The following is a 24285-nucleotide window of genomic DNA, read 5'->3' on the forward strand; positions in this document are numbered from 1 at the left end:
GGAGGATAAAAAGGTTCTGTTCGGGGTCGAAAAGGAAGAGGAAGAAGATTACAACCAAAAGATCATGTTTTTTTGGTGTGGTTCCCTGTGGCGGCAGAGAGCGTCCTTCTTGTTGTGCTGATTTGATCGTGTTCTTGATCGTGTCTTGGAGCCTTGCCGAGCCTCGTGCCTCAACTTGGTTGGCTCTAGGGTTGTGCTGACTCGCAGTACGGGGTCGAACGGCGGGCAGACCTGCCTCCCTCTCCTGCTCGCAACTTGGCGCCAGAACTGGTTCCCTGGCGGCTGTGAGCGGGCTTGGGCCAAGACCAGGAGGTCGACAGCACCACGGTTTCTCCTGCCCCCCTGACGAGAGCAAGGCCAGCTCGTCCGACGCCGATCCAGGGACAGTTGCGTCCACACCACGGTCCAGCCTGACCACCAGAAATAGCTACGTGTGTGTGTGTGTGTGTGTGTGTGTGTGTGTGTGTGTGTGTGTGTGTGTGTGTGTGTGTGTGTGTGTGTGTGTGTGTGTGTGTGTGTGTGTGTGTGTGTGTGTGTGTGCTTGGCGCCTTAGAGGGATTGAGATCTGTATATTCATTGGAATTGTCTGTGTTTTTCCCCACGCCCGATCCCACACCATCCTGTCGAATCGCCCCGGATCCCTCTTCTTGCCGAGTCTTGTTATTTCTGGTAATAATAAAAACGAATAAACATCATCAACTCAGTGAAAAGTGACTCGTGCCACCTTCCTCGTCCCGTTTGCGGTGTAGCGATTAGAACCGCCATGTTTGGGTTATAAATAAATAAACCGCCTCCATCGTTTCGGCTCATTCTACGTTGGCGGGACTGTTCAAGTCCCGTGGACGTCACAATGTAATGAAGTCATTAAACATATTTAACAATGCCTATGAAGCAATGCCTCATTAAAGTGGTTCTGAGGTTGGTTGGTGGTTTCTGTATTTATTCTGGTGTCGTGGAATCTAGGAGTGAAATATGTGTAGTTGGTGGTGGTATGTATGTATCCACATGTATTTTCTGCTTGTACCTCTGCTGGCCCATCTTGGATGACCGTATCAAGGCTGAAGGGCAAAATGGAATGATGCTGAGGACTTTTACTGAAGATCGAGTGAGTGAGGCATGCGTGTGGCCCAGCTGTGTTTTGAAAACACATATTGTTGCGTCAAAATGACCCCGACAGTTAACCGTTTTTAAGACCCCTGCGGGATCCTCACGTCCAACGCGACATTACCATGCAGATTGGGGTCACCAAATCAGTTGAGTGTCTCACCACTGTGTGTCATGTATATCGATCTAATTAAGCTGAGCAAACCTGAAGGCCATGTGATGCGGTCTGAAGGTGGTTGGACCAACAGCCAATCAACCCTGAATGGGACTTAACAAAAACCACCAAATGAAGCCACCACCCCCAACCAGAATTTACCTGAGACCAAGTCAGGTTTATTATGCAAGGAAAATGCCACCGAGAGAGGAAACAAAAGGGAAGGAATCCATAAAATGACACTCGGTGGAGCGCATACCTCCACTATGCTGAACATTTGAACAGTTTACACTTTGTATCCCACTGATAGGCCCGATCTGGAGCAGGACCTCAAGCAAAATCGAATCGGCTTGTTCTTATCACTTTACTAACTCATCCATATAGTTTTGTCATCACTGGTGTAGCTTTTTGAAATATCATGCAACATCTCGTTTTTGGCCCCATCTCTCCATGGTGAAGAATCACTTTTTAAAAAAATTCTCAGATCTAGATTCGAATCTTCAAAATCGAATCAATTCTTGTCACACACCCAACCTGTCCACCAAGTTTTGTCCGAATCCATCCACAACTTTGTGAGATATCGTGTTACGTATCATTTTTAGCCCTTCACAATGGTGAAGAATCACTTTTAAAAAATTGTCATATTCGGATCTCCATCAAAATTTAATTTCGGCCTTGTCATACATCCAATCTGTCCACCAAATTTCGGCCGAGTCCGTCCATAACGTTTTGAGATATGCTCACGCAAGCAGACAACGTGAAAATATAACCATCTGCCTTCAGTGATGGAGGTAATAAATAAATGGATTTTCCCCACTACCTGATCATACGTGCTCATGATGCCAAACAACGAACGGGAAGATCATTATTTATCTAAGACTTTGGGCCCACAGACATTCCAAAAGAGATAGACAGAGGGAAATGATGGAGGTTGTCGAGTAAACCCGAGGCAAAGCCTGGCAAAATGATCAGGTCCAAGCAGGAGGCTGGACGGATATTCCGTTGGTTGAGGAGAGAGAGAGAGATACGGCTCATCTGGTGGGACATGACGTAGCCATTTCCCTCACTGGTTCAGCATAACGAGCAGGGCTAAGGACAAGGCAAACTCTTCTTCTTCCCTGCGCAACTCGCTTTTACGCCCTTGAGAACGTGTGTCATCTGACACGTTGCGCCCCTCCCCTCTCTCACGATTGGACGAGGGGGGTGTTTGATGATATTACATAAAGAACACTGAAAGGAAAATCGAACAGAGTGAAACTCGGGCAGTACGGAAGCCAACCACTTCTGGACATTGCTGCTGCATCGTGATGTCTGGATACCATTCTGAGATCAAGGACCGCACCCACCCCCTCCCCTCGCTACTGGTGACAAGATGTCTTGGGGCCGTAGTGACTTTTCTCACCTACATAGCACCTTGGCCAAGCGAAATGCTATAAAAGGCATTTATGACATAAAACTGAGGGTAAAAACATCAAATAAAAGGTCAATAGGGTTGGGACTTTAAGACGCACATGAGTTGTGCACGGCATTTATCTAATACATAAGTGATGCATATCTAACATCACAGTTAATTACTTCATGCTTATTCTAAAACATTCACTTTAAGGAAATATAGTAACTAAATTATGTTAAGCATTTATTAACCCCGAGGAGTCATTCCCCCAACAATATAGTACTTCTTCACTGGAATGTCGAACATCAACCATTCTATCACATCAGCAATGGTGATGTGATACAAAGTTAGCAAAGTCACCATTCCAGTGAAGAGGTACACAGTCCAACATAGCTTGTCCAACGAGCACACGCATGTACTTCAGCCTGAAAGTTGAAGCACATGATCAAAGAAACACATGCCTCTTAACCCAAGGGGCCAGAATGCATAGTCATACGATAACTTGGGGGCCACCCCTCAGACAGAGTGGATTCCCCTCAAGAGTTGAGCTGGCAAGCTGTACCATATGGCATAATTATCAAGTATATTGGTACCTCTTCACTGGAATGGTGAACCCTCATGTCACATGAGAAATTTCTGCAAAGGGTTCTGACCAATAAGGGGGTGCCTGCGGCACATTCAGTGGGTGGTCTGGTCTTTCACAGACTTCACCCACTGCAGACTAGCTTAAACTGGAAGTTATCCACACTGAATAACTCCAGTCTAAGTTTGGTCAGTTGCTAGGCGATCACGATAACCAGTCGTCCCCGGAACTTCCTGCCAGAACCCACGTCCAGAGCCGTGCTACCGTACTGATTGAAGTTCCCGGTACGAGCAAGTATCGGGCTCATGGCAGATCTTATTATTTACCTGAGCAAGCCAAGTCACGTGACCATGGCCTTTATACGTGGTAACCTCTCGATCAATCGGATCCTTCCTCAGCCACCATAGGCCACCGTTGTGATGCGAGCAGAAAGAGTCAAGAGACCAATCAGTTTAACAAGCATATCTTATTGGAAAAGGCACATATTTACAAGCAAAAACAATTCCCCAAATTACCTCAATGAGTACACTCCAGGCCTCAGGATGATTGCACATGTACAAGCAACTTTAACAACCTAAAATAGGGCCCACTTCTGTCTGTCAGAAAGATAGACAATTGGGGCGAAGAAAAGCTGGAACCCTCTAACCTGGAGTGACTGACGGCTTTGGGAAGCTGGCGCGTCCCGCTGGATGGTTGCACGAGCGAACGCCCGCAACTCCTAAAGAGCGCAACACACTTCGCCACGACCCGTGCACTCTGTTCTTTATTGCTTCAATGCTCTTTTGTGGTACCAGACCCCAACAACCATGAGGTCCACGTGGTGACCCTCCAAGACACAGATGTCGACTGGTCCCTGCTCACCTCCCCTCATCCACACGAGCGTGCCGCGGTGCAACGACCATCCAACAGGATGTCTTTGATCCTGCTGCATACCGTCAATAAAGTTCCGCCACACCACGATTGAGCGCCACCGTAGGGAGAAGGTAAGGCCAAAAAAAAAAAATGTTGCATTGGCGTAACGGGTCACTGAAAAATAGGGTAGGTCGGTCGGGATCTTTTTTTTTTTTTTTTTTTTTTCTCCTAATAAATCCCTCCCAAAATCTCCCCCGGCTCGAGTACCACCCTTTTTGTCGGCGGGTTCTGTCTGAAACACTTCCGGGTTTTTGCGATCGCGATCGCAATCAACAAGATACTTGAAAACGATAGCAAAACAACAAAAATAGCAATAAAATAGGGTCGGCAAAATTTTTCGATAGCAAAAAAACAAAAAAAACGTAGGGTCGGCGGAATTTTTAGGGTCGGGCGGGTTACGCCAATGCAACATTTTTTTTTGGCCTAATGAGCAGAGGGAGAGCCCAAAAACCAACCATGCGAGAGCGACCAGAGTTTGACCCAAGTGACGATGTACGAACCAGGCATCGGCCACGTGAAAGAGGGAGATTCCAAACAACCAACCAGAGACCAGGAGTGCGTGATTACGCGGTCTTTCATTCCTGAGTCTTGTCACGTAGCTCCAACAATTTTCTTCCCTCGATCTCAATATTTGCATCCTGCCTCAATCATATTGGCGCGTACCACAAAGGGTGCATGTCATTGCCGTGCTCTGCTATTGGTTTGTGTGTGACAAGTCCCTTAACCCCGATTGGTTCTGAGCTCTGTGGGCATGTACCGTTTCTGATCCACTGTGGTAAACCAGCCGGTTTGAACCATTTCCAAGAGAGAGAGAAATAAACTGGCCGACTCAGAAAAGAAACACCATGGTGAGGAAACACCATCTTGCTAATACATACGCAACACGTATCTATCCATCGGGACAATACTCTGTGCAGAGCGTTGGTCCTGTCTAAGCAGTCTCCTGGGCTATTGGGCACAATCCTGGACAGGTCGCCACTCCGACGCAGGATACCAGCAAACTGTTACTCCTTTTGCCGTCCTAAGAAGGATGGCAGGCTGAGTCAACATCACAGGGTATTAATTCAACACCAAGCAGAATTTGAACTTAGGACCCTAGGATCCCAAGCCCACCACTCTAGCCATCCTAGTCCAGGCAAAATAAGGTTTGATCGGGAACAAATTGCCACAGAATTTTTTTTAGCACATTGCATTTCTATGAGGTCCCCACAACACCATACTAAAAGTCCTAAGAAATCCCTGTTGCGGAAATATGTCTAATTTGCATAAATCCAATATGGCAGCCAATTATCAATATTGTGCCATATCTTTGCTCACAGATGACATATTTGGGTGATTTCAACTTCTAGAATGGGTATTTTGTATACAAGGATGCATTTAGAATACTTTTAAACTTCCCTGGAACAAAATCTCATTTGCATAAATCCAATATGGCCACCAAATATCAATATTTTGCCACATCTTTGCTCTTGGATGATATATTTGAGCCATTTCAACTTCTAGTATATATATTTTGCATACAAGAACGCATTTGGAGTATTTAACAATTTTCTTGGATGTATTTATTTTGATACACATCTCATTTGCATAAATCCAACATGGCTGCCAAATATCAATATTTTGCCATATATTTACTCTCAGACAACAGGTTTGAGCGGTTTATTTTTCTAGAATATTTGAGGGGATCAAAGGCTAAATTTGGGATAGTTTAATATTTTGATTGGATGGGTTTAAATAAAATGATGGATGAATTTAATAAAATCCAATATGGCCACCAAATATCGATATTTTGTGATCAAATTTATGACAGTCACTTCTTTGGCTCGTGTTTCATTGCAGGCATTAATTAATGCCCTACTGAAGATACCCATCAAGGTCATCATTATAGTCATCAGTGAAATCTGGTAGCTGTGAGTTGGCACAACTTGTCCCATGGCATTCTCCACAAACAGCACTGCAATGCAGACTATACTTTCTGCATGTGCACCTCTTTGTATTACAGTCTGTTTTACGGTTACAGCAGATGACATCCAGTAGTTTTAATGGGGCTGCAAGCTGGTCAGTTAGTATTGGCAAACATTGTCCATCCACCATGTTCCAACACCACTCTTCCGGCTTCATATTGATGCTTCTTCCTTTCCACTCCATCATCTGATAATATACACGGAGACTGTGATACTTTGCAGCTGCTGAGGTTGGGGGTAGAGTTTGAGGTTCTACATGAGATGTGCTCTTGGAAACCTTCTCACAAAATCGCTTGTATCGTAAAGTGTCCAGTCCTTGTTCTTTGGCACTACCATATAATGACACAAGTGCCTTTTCTCCTGCTGCAATAATGTTCTGTTTTGCCACATGTTCTTCTTGGCTGAACACCTGAGCTTGCTGATGGAACAGGGCAACGCTCTTGATCTTCCTTACTGCTAAACCCTTTCCCAATCCAAACAGGCGAGAAGTTGTATCGCAGCCAAGGATTGCATGGATAAATAACACATGGTCACAAACATCAGGACCAAGAAATTCCTTAGACTGCTTTCTGCATCATATCCTGGTCTTTTTTGCTGATTGCCTGGGCTCTGGGGCCAGGAACAAGTCATGTGCATCCAGTTCAGCATGATGCAGTAGGAGGATGAGCAAGTCCATGTCATCCCCTATCAGGACAGTGTCTTTGATTCTTGCAGATGCAACAGCTGTTTGGACAATGAGCACATCAGCATCATGCTTTGCATGATCTATATTACACCCAGCCCGCTCTAGTTTGTCACTAAGATAAACAATAAATCGCTGTTTGTTTGTCACATTTTTCAAGAATTCTTCCTTGGACTATATAACCATTCCACCAGTGAAGTTTACTGTCAAGCCCCTGTCCTTCTCATGTGCGTGGCATCTTTTGTTGTTGGACCATCTTGGTATCCATCAAAGATAATGGTAGCAGCCCCATATTTATGTGTAACATATGTGACATAAAGCTGACTGACACTCTCATATGTGGAACCTCTTGGCCATGGAAGACGATGAAGTAGCGCACCACCATCGAGAATATACTGGACATTTCCAATTGGTTCTCGTTGCTCCCCTTGCATGGTCTTCCAGAGAACATCGGCAAGGACAGCCTTATTGGCCTGCAGGGGAAGGAAGGAAGATTCAAACCATGCTGGGGGGTAACTACACAGTTCATATTTGAAGAGTGACTAGATCTTCACAGCGCTCCGCAATGGTTACCAGTCTCTGGAAGATCAACTGTGGATCTACCTTCACAGATTCTCCTTTGATCTTGACAGTTGATCTAGAATTAAGTGTCATTGCTCGATCACATTTCCGGAAGGTGAACTCTTCTACAGATTTCCCAACCATGGATGCTAGAATCTTTTCTCCAACTGTTCTTGATCTTTCAACGTTGACTCCTTCCTGGGCTGTCATCCATTTGCAATGTTAAACAGGGATGGATCCTGTGCGAATGGATCTCTCTTCCTGAGATAGCTGATAAGATCAAGGGTGTCATTGACATCTCTAGCTTGTCTAGCTTTTGACAGGTCTTTGTGCTGGTTACTGGTTTCAAATGAGATGCTACTGAGCTTCTGCATGGCCTCGTTGATATTTGCACATGCTGGCATGGAAAGGACTCACACCAAACGCTGAGTTTCTGTCATTCCTTTTCCTCTTGTCAGGCCTCCATGTGTCTTTATACTTCTCATCAGCACTTGCTCAATTGTGAGAACCGTGGATAGTCCTGCCCAGTACCTATCACTGCGCCTCACCACATGGTATCCTTTCTCAAATTGCTGATGGACATCTGGATGACTTTCTGGCAGATTAAGCATCATTTGCAGGTATACATATGCAGACTTTGCATATAGCATGTGTCCAGATGCTGCAAAGTATGGTAACATTTCTTGTACTGATTGAAGGTGTAATTTCCAGTTGCCTGTCCACTCAGCTTTAAGAAATCTTCACAGGATGTCCACCATGTTCAGATACTGCACCCAGAGTTTTGCTGTCCGCATAGTCATCATTTCTTTCTTCTCATTCAGTTTACTTGGGAGTCTTCCTAACACCTCTTCTATAGTAGAGGTAGAAGATACTGTTCTGTCATAGAGTTCTGCTGCTGCTGTTAAATGGTTTATGAAAGTACATGTATCTTGTTGTACAGCTATTGTCCCTACACAATCTGTCTCACGATCTGCACTTGCTGCCTCCCCTACATGGGAGATCCAAAGATCTCATTATAGAAATTTAAATCACTAAAATACATCTGAGAGCAAAGATTTGGCAAGATATTGATATTTGGTGGCCATATTGGATTTATGCAAATGAGATTTTGTTCCAGGGAAGTTTAAAAGTATGCTAAATGCATCCTTATATACAAAATACCCATTCTAGAAGTTGAAATCACTCAAATATGTCATCTGTGAGCAAAGATATAGCACAATATTGATAATTGGCCGCCATATTGGATTTATGCAAATTAGACGTATTTCCGCAACAGGGATTTCTTAGGACTTTTAGTATGGTGTTCTGGGGACCTCACAGAAATACATTGCACTAAAAAAAATTCTATTGCAATTTGTTCCCGATCAAGTGAAAAAATGGGCTCCATTGCCTGGACTATTAATTAAGCCAACACTAGGCATCTATCTATCAACATGTAATACAATACACTTAACTGAATAGATACTTAAATAAGGAATAATTATCCTTATACTATGGAATACAGATACATTCTTTAACCACTAGGAGCCATACCTGCAACTGTATGCTTAGCTTATCTGGATTTGGAATTCCACATAAGGTATTGTCATCGTGGACCGTCCGTCTCCTATTTCGACTTCTCCAACCAAACCGCTGGGCCAATCCGACTGACATTTGGCAGCAATTTCCTCCTGCTTGGTAACAGGGATTGCAAAGCTTGTTCTGGTCGCATGACTTTCAGTAGGTCAAAATGGCTAACAGTAAATTTCTGCAAAAATCTTCTCAAGATCCACCGGTCAGAATGCCACCAAATTTGGATTACAACATTAGGCCAGGGCCCAGAAAAGCTACAGGTCCTGTGGTCCTATTTTTATATATATACACATGGGCATTAAAGTATGTGACTGGACATTGGAGTGACCTACACCGACAGCCTTTCCAATCAAATAAAAATAGGACCACTGGACCTGCAGCTTATCTGGGCCCTGGCCTAATGTTCTCAGCCAAATTTGGTCACATTCTGACTGGTGGGTCTGGAGAGGAAGGTTTTTGAAGGAATTTATGCGATTTTTCCACAAACATTTGCTAAGTTCGCCATTTTGACACACATCTGGTAATGTGATCGTCATGACTTCTGCAATTTAACATCACCACTCTGTCCTAATGTTGTTACCCAAATTTGGTAGCATTCTGACTGGGGGGGGGGGGGGTCAAGAGAAGATTTTTGAAGAAATTCACTAAATTATCCATTTTGACCTTAAAGTCATGTGGCTGGAATGAGCTTTGCAATCCATGTTACCAGTCAGAAGAGGAACGTTGCTGCCAAATTTCAGCTGGATCGGCCCAGCGGTTTGGTTGGAGCACTCAAAATAGGAGATGGACGGTGCGCGATGACACCTTATCTGGAATTTAAATTCAAGAAAAGCTAATAATAATAAAAACACACATCAGAATAAAAACTGGGTACAAAATGTGAACACCACGTGATAGTATCACGTCTCATGTGAAAAGATGTAATGCTCCATCATTCAGTCATGTGTGGACATAGCAACCGATGACTGGTTGTCACGCAAAAAATAAAAGGTTCCACACCTGCAGAAGAACTATAAAAGTACAGGCTATGATGTAATTGTGGTGTGATGAATGAGCCATGGGAAGAAAGTATCGCATTACAATCAAAGTCTAAGATAGTAAAGACTACTCCATATGGAGGATTGCAGCCCATATTCAGGTTTCAGCAAGATTGGGAAGGGTGGAGGGTTAACTCTTGCCCACTCAATTAAAGGAAAGAAGGGGCGTCGGGATTCATACTTTGGGAATTTACCCCAAACTTATCCACCTTATTCAGCGCTCATATGAAAATGCAGTGTGCAGGTATCCTTACCATATCCTCAATTCCCGGTTGTATTTCCTGCCACTCCTCAACTGTGGAGCCAAGGTCCAACGAGGCGATAGGTAGACGCACTTCCCCGATGAAAGTATGGTGAGAGAATCGGTCAAAATCAAAGACTGATAGAACTATCGTCTGTTTTGCTAGTTCACCATATGAAACCTGCACAGACATGGATGGTTACCTGCAGCATAACCTGACATAAGATCAGTTGTCTTGCATCCAGGCTGGGACAGATGTCCAATTGTTATTGCATCAACATTCAGCAGCTATGCTACTTGATGAATCGCATAACCCTTCAAGCCCAGGTGAGTATTGGTAATGTGATAATGTAAAAGTACTTCTGCATATCAGTTGCAAATTACAAATTGACATTTGAGCAAAATGCATTATGAACAACCATTGCAATAGTGTAGTTATTATCATGACAAATACCCACCCCACTGATATAGGTAGAGGAGCGACCTACACTGACGACCTTTCCAATCAGGAAAAATACTTCGAGTAAGAAAAACTTTTCTTTTCATTGGAATGGTCGAAAGAGAATTTCCGACATTCGACCAACGTCAGCAAGATGGAGGACAAGACGTCTTTGTGGGTTGCAACACGTTATCATCATACCATAAACAGGTAAGAACTTTGTTTTTTTAATGTGAAAGGATGTAGGGATCGCATGTGAACAAAGTAGGGATGGTCACAATAAATTATCTTGTGAAACCATCCCCACATCTCCCTTTCTGGTTAAACAAATGCTGCAGAGATGCATGAGACACACTTGGCACGTAAAGCCACCACATAGTTACATAACAAGTGAACTTTGATCAGTTGAAGTGCACAATTTATTTTTTCGTATGCAGTCTGCGGCTGCTTGGCTGCATCATTTTCTGGTGGTGAAATTGTGCCACTGATGCAGTGCCCCCTATTACCAGTAAGGATGCTGACCTCAGAACTCCAGTACCAGTACCAGCTGACCTCAGAAGGATGACAGGCTGGTGTTAATTCAACGACGTGACAGGGGTTTGAACTCAAGACCCTAAGATCTTAAGCCAGTCACTGGAACTGTGAAGTCACCACCAGGCTTAACTGCATAACAATAACGGTTCAGTAATGTTACCTTGAATGTGAAGTATTCGTTAAAATCCGGATTCAGTGTTTTCCGATGAACTCGTGTTTGAAACTTCTTTCCTCCTTTGGGGATCAAACATATTTTTATGTAGGGGTCGGAGGTACCGTTGATGTCCACAGCAAGTAACTTTTCCCCTTTCACTACTCCAACGATTAGCTGCAAAGAGAGATCGAGAGAGGAAGTGATATGGTCAGGTCAGGTATGGGAGCATGTGCCAGAACAGCACGTCGCTGCGTCCACTTTCCGCCGGTACTCCAGGGGCACTCCGTCTGGCCATCCCCCAGGCAGATGCCAGGCCCATCCCCATCTCCTTGAGATGATGGTCAACCTGTTGCAACCATGAGGCACGTGGTCGACCCACTGGCCTCCTCCACTCATGAGACTCCCTCGCTGAGAGAATCTGGTGAGCAGGATCAGAGTCAGGAAAACGAGCCACATGTCCATATAGCCGCAACTGACGCTCACGGACTATGCAGGTAACAAATCTCATCCGAGTCTCTCTCAGCAACCGCTCGTTGGACACAAAATCCGACCAGCGACAGCCAAGGATTCTCCGAAGAGACCTGGTACCAAAGGAATTAAGTCTCCGTCTCAGATCCTTGGTCAGAGTCCAAGTCTCGCACCCATAGAGCAAGACTGGAAGTACCAAGGACCTGAAGACTCGGACTTTTGTCCTCCCGCACAGGTACCGGCAGCGCCACACCCCATGATCCAGTGAATCCATGACTCCCCAGGCCCAACCCAGACGTCTATTAACCTCTGACTCGCAGCCAGCAGAGACATGAATATCACTGCCAAGGTAAGTGAATCTCTCCACGACCTCAACATCCTCACCACAAACAGACACAGACAGGACAGCAGCATCCAAGATGTCACCGAAAGCCTGGATCTTAGTTTTGACCCAAGAAACCCGTAATCCCAACGGTCCGACTCCTCATTCAGCACCTCGAGGGCCCCCAAGAGGATGTCTAAAGTCTCCGCAAAGATGACTGCATCATCTGCAAAGTCAAGGTCCGAGATCTTGACATTCCCAAATGACGCACCGCAACTTTATCTCTCCGACATCCTCCCTAGAATCCAGTCCATACAAGTGCTGAAAAGTGTGGGGGCAAGTACACATTCCTGACGAACTCCAGCAACAACTGGAAATAAGTCAGAGATGGTACCACCACACTTCACAGCACTCTCAGTACCAGAGTAGAGTTCAGACATCAGATCGATCAGTTTTGGTGGCACCCCACGAAGACCAAGAATCTTCCAGAGGACATCCCGATTCACTGAATCGAACGCTTTACAGAGATCAACATAGGCTGCAAAGCAGCCCCTGCCGAAACTCTCGTCTGCGTTCGGTGAGGACACGAAGTGCAAGGAGACGGTTAATCGTTGACCTCTTTGGTGTAAAGCCTGACTGCTCTGGACGCTGGTGCTCAAGCAGATGGTGGCGAACCCTATCAAGAATTATCCGAGCAAAGACCTTGCCCGGCACTGAGAGCAGCGTCACCCCTCGGTAGTTGTTGCAGTCTTGGCGATCACCCTTCCCTTTCCAGAGAGGGACAACAAGGCCCCTCTTCCAGTCAGTTGGGATGATGCCTGTGTTCCAGGCAGAGCACAAAACTGCATGCAACGACACGAGTGCAGCATTTCCACCAGCCTTGAGAAGTTCGGCATGGATGCCACAGATCCCTGGAGCTTTGCCCCGTTTCAACTGGTTCACCGCAGCCCGTGTTTCCACAAGCGTAGGTGGACCACAGTTGATTCGAGGGTCAGCAACAGGGATTGTAACACCCTTGACGTCCAACTCGACAGTTGGGGGATCAGCCTGGTACAACCGCTCAAAGTAACCGGCCCAGCGGGCCTTCACTTCAGACTCCTCTGTCAAGAGCCGACCACTCTGCTCGAACTGTAGTGCTCCGAGGGATGGGCTTGGATGAACGTAATGGGCGAATTCCCCTGTAAGTGGGACGAGAATCACCTGTCCACAGGTGATGCTCTACCCCCTCACAGATTCCTCGCACATAGGCCTCCTTGTCCACCCTCAGTGCACGTACAGTTTTACGCCTCAGCTCCCTGAACAGCTCAGCTATGTCATTCAGCCTGGCCCTGCGACTCTGGTCAATGGTATCCAGTGTCCCTTGAGAGACAAAATTCTTCTTTGCCCTGCGGTGAGCTCCAATGCATCCACCGGCAACATCAAGGACGGTGGTCTTGAAGGCGCTCCACAACTCTTCAGGACCCCCCAAAGCACCCAGACCCCCCAAGTGTCCACTCAGCCTGTTCGCAAACTCCTCAGCTACTCTCTCATCCCTGAGCTTGGCAACATCCAGCCTCGGCTGGGATGGTACCATTCTCCAGGATTTAAGGTGCAGCTTTAGAGTTGCTACAACAAGCCTGTGGTCAGTATTGAGGAACTGAGCACTCCGGTAGACCCTGCAGTTCTGGATCATCCTCCAACGACCGTCAATGAGGACATGGTCAATCTCCTTTGCCACACCGCCAGCATTGGAATACCAAGTCCAGCGATGAGCTTGTGGGCGCTGAAACCATGAACCAGCCACCCTAAGTCCATGACTTCTTGCAAAGTCAAGGAACTTAGTGCCATTCTGGTTCATAGTTCCTGACCCATGGGGACCAACACACACCTCATAACCGTCCCTATCAGTTCCAGTCGATGCATTGAAATCCCCCAAGACTAGAAGTGTATCTCGTCTGGGGCACTGATCAACCACAGACTCGAGTGTGGCGTAGAATGCATCCTTCACGGTGAGATCACTCGCCTCAGTCGGAGCATAAACAGAGACCAGGGAAATGACACCTAAGGAGTGACGAATCCTTAATCTCATAATGCGCTCGTTGACCGGTGTTACCTCAATTATCATTGGGGTCAGCTTATTGGACACAGCTACAGCAACTCCTTGGGTATGGTAACCATCAGAGCGACCAGACCAATAGTAGGTGTAACCACCCACCATTATCTCGCCGCAATCCGGTCTCTGAACCTCAGAGAGAGCTGCAATCCCGATGTCCAAACGCTTGAGCTCAGACACCTCAGCACCACTCCGACACACTCTCCCGCAATCTGACCCAGGGATGTTACCCCGTGGTTTCCCTCCTATCAAAAATTGGGGGTCCCGAAGGCTTTGCCCCAATCCCGTCATCCGGTGAGCTGCCCTTGATATGGTGTCCGGTCCGGTGAGTCCGGTGAGTGATATGGTGTCCACCATGAAAAGGTAATCGAGGCACAGGTAGTGGTTGCATAGCCTATCCTGCCTGTGACCCATCAATACACCAACACTCCTATGTACTGCAGGTTGTGCTTGTTATATGGCTAACTCCAAGCAAGGAATTTGGACATAAGCACTGACACACAATTGGCTACGAGTTGTTTTTTTTTGTATACCTTGTGGAGGCTCATATGAGAGCGAACACACAACGCACAGCAAGGGGGGCATGAGACAAGAGGGGCGGGAGTGGGAAGGACAAAACAGTGGGGAACAGACACATTAGGAGATCTGTGGAAGGGAGAGGGATGGGGTGGGGAACACGGGGTATACAAGATGGACACTTCAGGGATTTTCAGGAAGGAAAGCAGGGAATTTGAAGGAGTTGGGTTTGGGGTGGATTCACGGGGGTAGAAAAGATCGAGGATTTGGATGGGGGACGATAGGTGGTGGTGAACAGCTGTTTTGAAGGCCTGGAGGGAAGAATGGGATTTAACAGAGTGAGGGAGTTTATTCCAAAGGCAGGAAAAAAAAAAAGAGTGAAGGTGAGCAGGGATTCGTGATTTTGGTAGTTTTACCAGAAGGGGGTTGTTTTGAAATATATTGTGGTATCTTTCAAGAACTGAAAAGGCAGTATGTAGGTATAGGTGGGCAAACTTGTCTGACAGGGTGGTTGAGAGGTAGTAGCGCACTTAACTTTAAGATTCCTGCCTCGACTGTGAAGCAGTGCATTGGTTGCATCACAAAGCATGTTTGCCCTTGGATGAACGTTAAGCTGGGTGTCCTGCTTGTTGGCATTAGTTGAGCGACAAAGACCCTACGATGTCTTTTGACAAAGAACTAGCAATACAAGTTATCGCCTTCAATCTGAACAAATTATTGCCAGCTGGCCGGACAATTCAAGAAGGACTTGGGGCCAAAAGCGTGCAAAAGGAAGGATAAAAACTGGAAGCAGGAATCTGGGAATTAAAGCACTCCAGGAGTCTGTAAGGTGACGTAATAAAATGCAATGCAAACCTTAGAGGTGTGGAAATCATATTCAATAGAATATTGCAACTTTCCAAGACTCGATTCCTTTTTCGTCTCCTCCTCTTCCTCTTCATTAGAATACTCTTCTTGTCCATTCATTGGCATCAACCCAGCATCTACGTCCTCGACATCTAATTGGACCTACGAAATACAACGTGCAGATTGTATGACGTCACATGATGTTGTTTACACGAACAAAAAAATTAAAAAAAAAAATTGGTGACCATCGCTATGCACAGTTTATAAATGGCAATTCAAATTTGGCCAAAGAACATGGTGAAAGAGAACATTGACAGCTCAAGCACCAACAGAGCGTGCTACCGAGGTGTGATCCTGCAAGATTCATCATAACCTCTGCCAACAAAGGTTGGTGGGGGGTTATGTTTTCACCCGTTTGTCTGTCTGTCTGTGAGCAGGATATCTCAAAAAGTTACAGACGGAATTTGGTGTACATGTTGGCTGGTCACGAGGACAAATTTATTTGATTTTGGTGAAGATCCGGATCTGGACGATAAAGTCAATACAGGAGTAGGCGCACCATTGAGAGATGTGACCAAAAACGATATATAGCTTGATATTTCAAAAAGTTGGGGGATCATTTGGGTAGGTGACAAGAACATGTTGATTATATTTTGGTTAACGTTCGAATCCAAATCCAGCCCATCAGTGGTATCCAAAATGTAAAGTTCAGCGTGGCGGAGGTATGTGCTCTACCGAATGCAGTTCTAGTATTCCTGATGTTCCACTGCTCGAAAGCATGCAGTTCATACAACGAAACACAAACATAGGATTCGGAGGTTTTATAGTGTGATCCCATAATCCACAGAATATAAACCTGATCTGTGCATGGTGTATAGATGTTAGCATACCGTATAGTTCACAATGTTCATTCTACACATTTGTCAATGCTGATGACTCGCAAGGTTAGACCTCGTTTTGCCACCTGTCACTACAATTACTTACCTTTCAAGCATGCTCACTGGATTTATTTGATGGAACATTTGTAAAATTAATGAAAACCATTCTCACCCGTCCCCTGTGGGTGTGACCCAACGAAGTGGTGTCACAAAGGGATACCATGCTCTTCCTCATGTTAGAACTTCGCTGCGTTTTCCTTCGTCGGCGGGAACATTTCCGGACTGCACATACGCAGGTTATGCAGGATAGGATGAGGAGGACCATCGCTATGAAGGCCGATGCCCATGCTGGGACTGGGAAGAGGAGGAGGAGGGGATGGACAAAAGACAAAGACAAACAGACAGAGACCAGGACACAGGCCAATATGAAAACAACCGAAACAAGAATGCATAAAATCACGACATGTATATAAATAAATATTTCCACAACCACTTGGAAAAAAAAAAAATCGGTGAAGATAAAAGGATCAAAACTGACCTGGACGTTATACTCTCACAGTGTAGGTGACCTTTCGGGTCAGACATATAAAATCTGCAGTTATCATTTTCCAAATGCTATGCTGATTGGTTGGATTGGGGCTTCTACACCAATCATTTCCTGTCGGTGCCTCGGTGAGCCAGTGTATATGATGGTTGAAAGTTTTATTTAAACATATTGTTACGAAAATGGCTTATGGGTTAATTATTCATCAGTTATATCTTAACGAGTGTCAGTATAAGTGTTTGTAAACCCTGATTAGCATCGACCAGAATCGGATGTCGAGTTAACCTCCGCCATCGGAGATGGATGGAGGTTACTGTTTTCACCCCTTTCTGTTTGTTTGTGAACAGTATTACGGAAAAAACTCCGACAGATTTCGACGAAACTTGGTGGGGGGGGGGGGTTCGGTCTGGTCCAAGGATCATGCCATTAGATTTTGGACTTGGTCCAAAATCCAATATGGCCGCTATGGCGGGCAATTTGAATTTTTTTTTTTTTTGCATTTCTACATGTTTTAAGTGATTTCCAACCCCCCCCCCCCCCCCCAGAAAAAGAAAAGAGAAAAAAAAATTTTGCAAATTTTTTTTCAACAAAATTTCGATTTTTTTTTTTCCATTTCTACATGTTATAAGTGATTTCAAACAAAAAAGCATGCCAAAATTATAATTGCAGCTGATTTTGGAACTTCAGGTGGATATACCCACGTAAAATCAATTTCTGTCTCAAGGAATCTTGTTATGACGAATGAATTGAGTATGTAAAAGTTAAAAGTAAAAGGGAAAGTTGCAAACTATAACTCTGTGAGCACTGTTGACGTCAAATTGAATGAATAGGATATCAGGTTCACTTGAGTGACCTTGCAGTATTGGCGGTGGAGGTTTTGCACTCTACCGAGTGCTCCCCCTCTAGTTAGCTTCCTGTAATCCCCACCCTCGTACCTGTCTCTTCTCCCCATCTTCCATCCATGTGAATCTTTAATCACCTCGTTGTCCTTTCATCACAAATAAACATGGGGGGTACACGCTTGCTATGAAGCCTTGAACTAGTTTTAAGACACGGTGTATCCACACGTATTACCTTGGCACTGCGAGAGCACATCAGCGAGACTCATGCAGCAGGGGGGACAGGTGCTGCCTCAACACACATACAGTCGGGCATCCCCAAGGCAGTGAGCCCTACACTCAGTCAGCCTCAGACATCACACACAGCCCTGGACAGCAGAGAACCAGCCACATACAGTGAGTACACATACAACTAGCCATGGGTACTCAGCTCAGGACACTTACAGAACGAGTGCGCAGCCATCGGCACACCATCTTGTAAGCCTGGAACAGCGGTGAGTCCCGCAGCTAGCTAAGGAGGGCATCGCCAAAGCCGCAGACACTCAAGGGAGATACTGGACCAGGAGAAGGGACCAAAGCCGTGCCTGCACTTTAGCGTCTCTACCGATCCTCAAAATTAGTACCGGCCCATTAAGTGTGCCGTTTGGGTTGTCTGTATTCTTCTATTTCCATTTACGCTTCCCGTGTCCCCATCACTATAATTATTTATTAAAGCCGTTGTTTCTTTTTTAAAACATTGCTGTGTATTTTGAGCCACGACCTCATCCTCCAGCACAATCAAAATCTTCCCCATAAATCCGCATGCGCACACCGAAACCACCACAAGGTAAGACATAACTGCACCATGGATTAGTCGCTCATGCGCAGTGCGCCACCACCCGAAGTCTTGGGAGTTCATCTTCGGCAGTCTCGCATCGCCAGTTAGGCGCGTTGGTTACAATATTTATACAAGCTAATGGAGGAGAGCGTTCCACTCAACTTGTCTTCTACTTTGTCACAAGTCCCAGCAAACTTACAGGCAGTGTGTGAAGCTGTGCAATCCCTACTGCATGCACATGTACACTGCCATGCTGGTCTCCAGGCATCGCCGAGGACCACCACCACCACCACCACGGCAGGAGACCACCACCACCACGGCGGTTGAGGTTTTCCAACGTCAGAATTTATTCTTCCTTCTAGCTGGGTTAATCCATTATACTGACGACAGTAAGGATGTTAACACATTTGTCTTTGCTATGCTTTATTGTTCCATTTTCTTCCTCTCGATTTGTTTTACCAACTACCTTCGATTTCTCGCTCTGTTTCGATCTTTGTTTTCGCTTTCAAGATTGTGGTCGACCTTTCTGACCCTGACAGTAAACGCTGTCATGTTTTCAGCACCATTGTATTCATTCATGGTGCCCTTTGGCTTTAAGTCAGGGGGTATTCGAGATTGCCCTTACACTTGGTGACTCGGGCTATCAAAGCCAGTTTGGATAATTCAGATGAAAGTCTAACACCACTGTGCTGGCCTACCTGCCAGGCTGTCAGGATAGCCGACAGGTACGTACACACGCCTCTGAGATGTTTAGTCTGGGTTTGAATCTAGACCCAGCTATAAACTCCCACCCTGGTATTTTGCATGCAAGACGAGGCATCAATGTGTGTGCCGTCCCTCGGATGGACATTAAACTGGCTGTCCTGTCTGCTGGCATTAGTTGAAGGTTAAAGATCCCACAGTGTCTTTCGCGAAGGGTAGGTGAGCTATCAGCAGCACCCTGAACAAATTCTTGTTTGAACCTAAATGGAGCATTGCATTAGCTGCAACGGTGCACCGGCAACAAATGATGCTGCATCTGAAAGAAGAGAAGAAAAATAAGAACCCTGCCTACCCTTGGTGCAACAAGTAGTTGGAATACTCACAATGAAACTTCCTCAAATCACTGGAAGTTTTGTATGAAACGCGATCATCTTCATCGAGCTCCTTGGGGTTTGGCAAGTCAAATGGGGTGTGGAAACGGTCATGGTACCACATCCCTCCTCATTAATCGACCAAAATCTTCGTTAAGGCACTTCCTTTGTGCCGTTTGTGCTCTTCTTGCGTCTTAGGGTCCTCGTTTCTGCGAACACGAATGCACAATGTTACTCAAGACAGCAGAGGCATAGATAGGCAGGTAAATGTTCCACGTCAGTACCTGAAGAATAAAACTTTTCTACTGTGGCTGATTAAACGTCACTATTTATCATCATCATCATCATCATTTTATGGCCGTTTCCATGCTTGCATGTGTAAGCCGTGGTTCACGTAATGGCTGCTTTTCAGGCTGCACGATCCCTTGCAAGCCCTCTTGTTAGGCCTTTCACTCCAAAATCATTTCTCAGCAACACATCCCATGTTTTCCTCGGACGGCCTCGAGCTCTCCTCTCATTCACATTCATACTTATACACCTCCTCACACAACGACCCGACCACATCCTTTCCACATGTCCAAACCATCTCAACCTACCCCTACGCATAACCTCACTAATGCTTTCTATACCAAACCTATTTCTTAATTCCACATTTGATTTCCTATCCTTCAGTGTCACATTACACATCCACCTCACCATTCTCATTTAATCTCATTCACACCTCTGTTCATCCAACTTTTTGATCACCCACGATTCGCTGCCATACATCACGCTTCGAACGCAAGCTGCATAAAGTTTTCCCTTTAATAGGAGAGAGGTCCCTTTCGATGTCAGTAGGGGTAACAACTCCCTAAACTTCCTCCAGCCACTTCTAATTCTTGCAGTCACTTCTGCCTCCACACCACCACCTGCACTAATCATATCACTAAGGTAACAGAATTTATCAACACATTCCAGAGATATATCCCCATAAACTAACCTTTCCACTTTAACTGGTCCACTTGTTTACCTGCACAAACAGCACATTTGAAATCAGGAACCACCTGCATTCTACCCCTGATGCCACTACACCTCTTGTGTCCCCAGTAGTTGCAGGATTTACACAATATTGAATTGCTCCCTCCACCTTTTCTACAGACAGCACAGGGCCCCTCCCTCTTTTTTCCACACTTCCTTCTCCCACATCACTCATAAATACTTTCGTTTTCCCTGTATTTACTTTCAGTCCTCTGGCCTCCATACTGCATATTTACCCATTACCTCTTCCACACAGTCGGCTATCAGCACGAGGTCATCAACATGCAGGAGTTCCCAACGTGAGTCTCCTCTAAATTCCTGTGACATAGCCTCAAGAACCATGATGAGAACAGGATTGGACTCAAGACTGACCCCCTGATGAACCCCCACTTTCACCTCAGAATCCTCACTCTGCACTCCATTTACCGTCACAGAGGTTTTTGGGCCATCATACATTGTTATGACGACCCTAACTAACCAATCCTCCACATGTAACTTTCTCATGGACCATTGCACCACTTCCTGAGGAACCCAATCAAACACCTTCTTCAAGTACTCAAATATAAAGTACAGTTTATTCTTCCCCAGATATTTTTCTTGTAATTGCCTAACAATAAAAATTGCCTCTATCGTGCCCCTTCCTGTCATGAAACCAAATTGCATTTCTTGTATATTAACATTCTGTCATCAATTTATCCAGGACTCTCTCTCTACCACTTCCATTCCATGGTCCAGCAACCTCAGACCCCTATAGCTACTCTGAACTAAGGCATCACCCTTCCCTTTATAAATATTCACCATTACACTCTTCAACCAATCATCTGGGACAGATGTCTCCCTTATAATTGCATTTAACAATTTGGTAATTAAATTCACTCCAATATCACCAGATGCCTTCAGCATCTCTGTGACCATACCAGTGCTGCTCGCCACTTTACCATTCTTCTTTTCATCGATGGCTTTCTTCACCTCTTCATTCTTTATCTCAGGTGGTGGGCCCTGCACCGGCTCTACTGCCTCCAGAATATCCCTGTTCCAAGAGAACTCCTCATTTAGCACGTGCTCATAGTAACTCCTCCAAGCATTTCTAATCTCCCCATGGTCAACCACTACATTTGCCATATCATCCTTCACAAGTAAATTCCAAAAGTAACCGCATAATTACGGGAAGTCCAGTAAGTATACCTTATTGATAGCACACTAACCTGAGCTGTCTAGTATGGGTTCGAGTTCCAATGAACAAGGGTCGAACTACAAAATTCCATCCATACCTGGTGCAAGCTAACGGTTAAGGCTGCTGGCTTAAGATCTTTGGGTCTTCAGTGTGAGCCCCTGCTGTGCTGTTGAAATAACACTGTGTGGGTTGGCTCAGCCTGTCATCCTTCTGAGGTCAGCAAAATGAGTACCAGCTTACTGGGGTAGCAAGCCATTTGAGTATCCTGCATCAGAGTAGTGACCCGTCCAGGACTGGACTCTTCAGCCAGATGAAACTGCCTCAGCAACCCTACTGTACGTGCCCTCACGGGCGCCTCAAGGAATGGTTATTATTTTATTTACAAAATGTCATCCTGCTCTTCTGCAGGCAGGATGTTGAAACAGAGTACACTGACCTCTCATCTGTAAACATTGTGTATATTAAAGATACAACAGCACCTTTCTCTTAAAAAATAAATAAAATAAAATCTTGCCCTTGACTTCTCGTAGAAAAAAGTAGCAAAGCACCCAGCATACAGCTGAGCCAATTTGGAAGTTGGAACAGTACAGCAGAGCTCAGCACAAGTGCACACGAACGCATGCGCTCACGTGCCACCTCCATCAATCTCTTCGAATGTCACTATGACTGCCCCTACAATGTCTCCTTAGGGCTGCCCAGATATCTGAGAGGTATGCGCATTCCCCTCAAAGCCTTCTCGCCTGGGTTTTGAATCCTGACCCAGCTGTAAACTCTCACCCCGGTGTTTCACAGGCAGGGCGAGGCATCGATGTGTGCGCCGTCCCTCGGACGGACGTTAAACTGGACGTCCCGTTCGCCGGCACGAGTTGGTGGACGTTAAACATCCCACGGCATCCTTCGTGAAGAGTAGGCAAGCTATCGCCGGCACCATGAAATTACAAATCCCTGTTCTAACCTACAGGAGGCACTGCGTCGGCAGCATAGCTGTGCCCCCAACAATTAGTGATGCTACCCGCAGGCACGTGCTGCGTACAAATCAATAAGGTCTTCGTACGTTTTATGTCGTCGTTAGTCCCACTCTCTAACACTCACAAGACAATATTCATACACCCCAACGACTCTATTAACGAAACCATTATCTCTTCTCAGTTCTATCATCTCAACAACCTGACCAATGCTTCTTTAGGAAGCCATGAGACCATTCCAGGTGATGGCATTCCTTCACAATGAAAGGGTAGTAGTTAAGCACCGTTTAGTTGAGGTTGTGTAACAACTTTATATTGAGTTTGGCAATAAGAGCACAATTCTTTACAGTACAAGTGCACACATTTTCATACCCTTAGTTCTTTTACACAATATCGAGGCTCATGGAAGAGCGCTACGTGACCAGGGTAGAAAGGTAAAGAACTGACTGTGGGGCCACATTGGGTCTCAACAAGCAAGGTAAGCAATAAAAGAGGATGGTTGAAAACAGTACAACTTGCTCGTGAAAGAGAGTCAGATGATGCAAGCTCAATGAGAAAGGGGCTAGAAAAGCCTTTCCCATTTATTTATTATTCCACGATGACTGTACAGGTAAAGGTGTATCACCAATCTCACCTTCTCACAATCTCATGTGCTTTGTTTCCAGCTCCGTGAGGGCGTCGGACCTGCTACCTTTGTCGCTTCCCTCGAGTCCGGTTCCAGTCCTGCTCGCTGCTCGCTGCTCGCTCCACCTGTTATTTTTCCGGGGAAAGTCAACCTGTTTGAACATGTCGAGCTGTACCTTAGCTCGGGGCGAGGGAGCAGACAGGTCACGGGAGTGAAAGTGAATGTGCATTAGTTTGGTTAAATGCACGTACAGTGAACATGTCAGATTAAGATGCAAAAACATGAGCAAGTAAAACGAGCAAAAAGATTTTGAAGCACAAAACTACCGAGCTGCTTATTTGGGGTTAATGGGGTGAGTGCTCAGCACGTCCTGGCCTTGGATGCAGCAGCTTCTTGAGATTGTGTCAAAAAGAAGTTTGTTGAACACAAAATGGACAAAGTGGAAACATTGGCAGAAGCCTCTCACTAAACTGAAGTGTGCCCAGTTACCAAGTTTCTTGGAGAGCCCTCGGCAAGAGGCTTAAGCACTCAAGGAAGCACTCCATTGGAAACTGTGGATAAGGAACAACCAGCTTGGTAAGGAATCCTCTGCACTTTTAGTGGGGCAGATAACAGCAATTTTTGAGAGGAATCGTGCAAATGATGATACAAGCATCAAATCTGGCACATTTGTTCTCCAGGGGATTCTAATTAAATCTGCCTGATTGGCCATTTGAAAATCCAAGTTTCGAAAAGTTTGAAAAAATTTTTTAAAAAACTTCAAAAAAGTGAACATCACA

At 45.4% G+C, this 24285-nt stretch overlaps 1 protein-coding gene across 3 annotated transcripts in view; it reads right to left on the reverse strand.

Annotated features, from left to right (window-relative positions):
* Nucleotides 1-23642, reverse strand: part of LOC147013398 (synaptotagmin-A-like) — a 35963-nt gene extending 12321 nt beyond the window's left edge. Inside the window, exons 1-6 of one of the 3 annotated variants that reach the window (XM_085855192.1) lie at nucleotides 23516-23642; nucleotides 19738-19934; nucleotides 16625-16806; nucleotides 15584-15736; nucleotides 11337-11504; nucleotides 10217-10384 (exon numbers count right to left, since the gene is read on the reverse strand). In XM_085855192.1, coding sequence (XP_085711318.1) covers nucleotides 10217-10384; nucleotides 11337-11504; nucleotides 15584-15736; nucleotides 16625-16806; nucleotides 19738-19849 — 783 coding nt within the window. In that variant the 5' untranslated portion in view covers nucleotides 19850-19934; nucleotides 23516-23642. Of the gene's footprint in view, nucleotides 1-10216; nucleotides 10385-11336; nucleotides 11505-15583; nucleotides 15737-16624; nucleotides 16807-18279; nucleotides 18454-19737; nucleotides 19935-23515 lie in introns of those variants that run through there. The other 2 variants (XM_085855194.1, XM_085855193.1) reach the window with 2 other exon arrangements.
* Between the last annotated feature and the right edge of the window lie 643 nt (nucleotides 23643-24285).

The sequence above is a fragment of the Eptatretus burgeri genome, chromosome 14 (assembly GCF_056783735.1).
Source record: "Eptatretus burgeri isolate ZD-2024b chromosome 14, Ebu_testis_v1, whole genome shotgun sequence".
Taxonomy (NCBI): domain Eukaryota; kingdom Metazoa; phylum Chordata; class Myxini; order Myxiniformes; family Myxinidae; genus Eptatretus; species Eptatretus burgeri.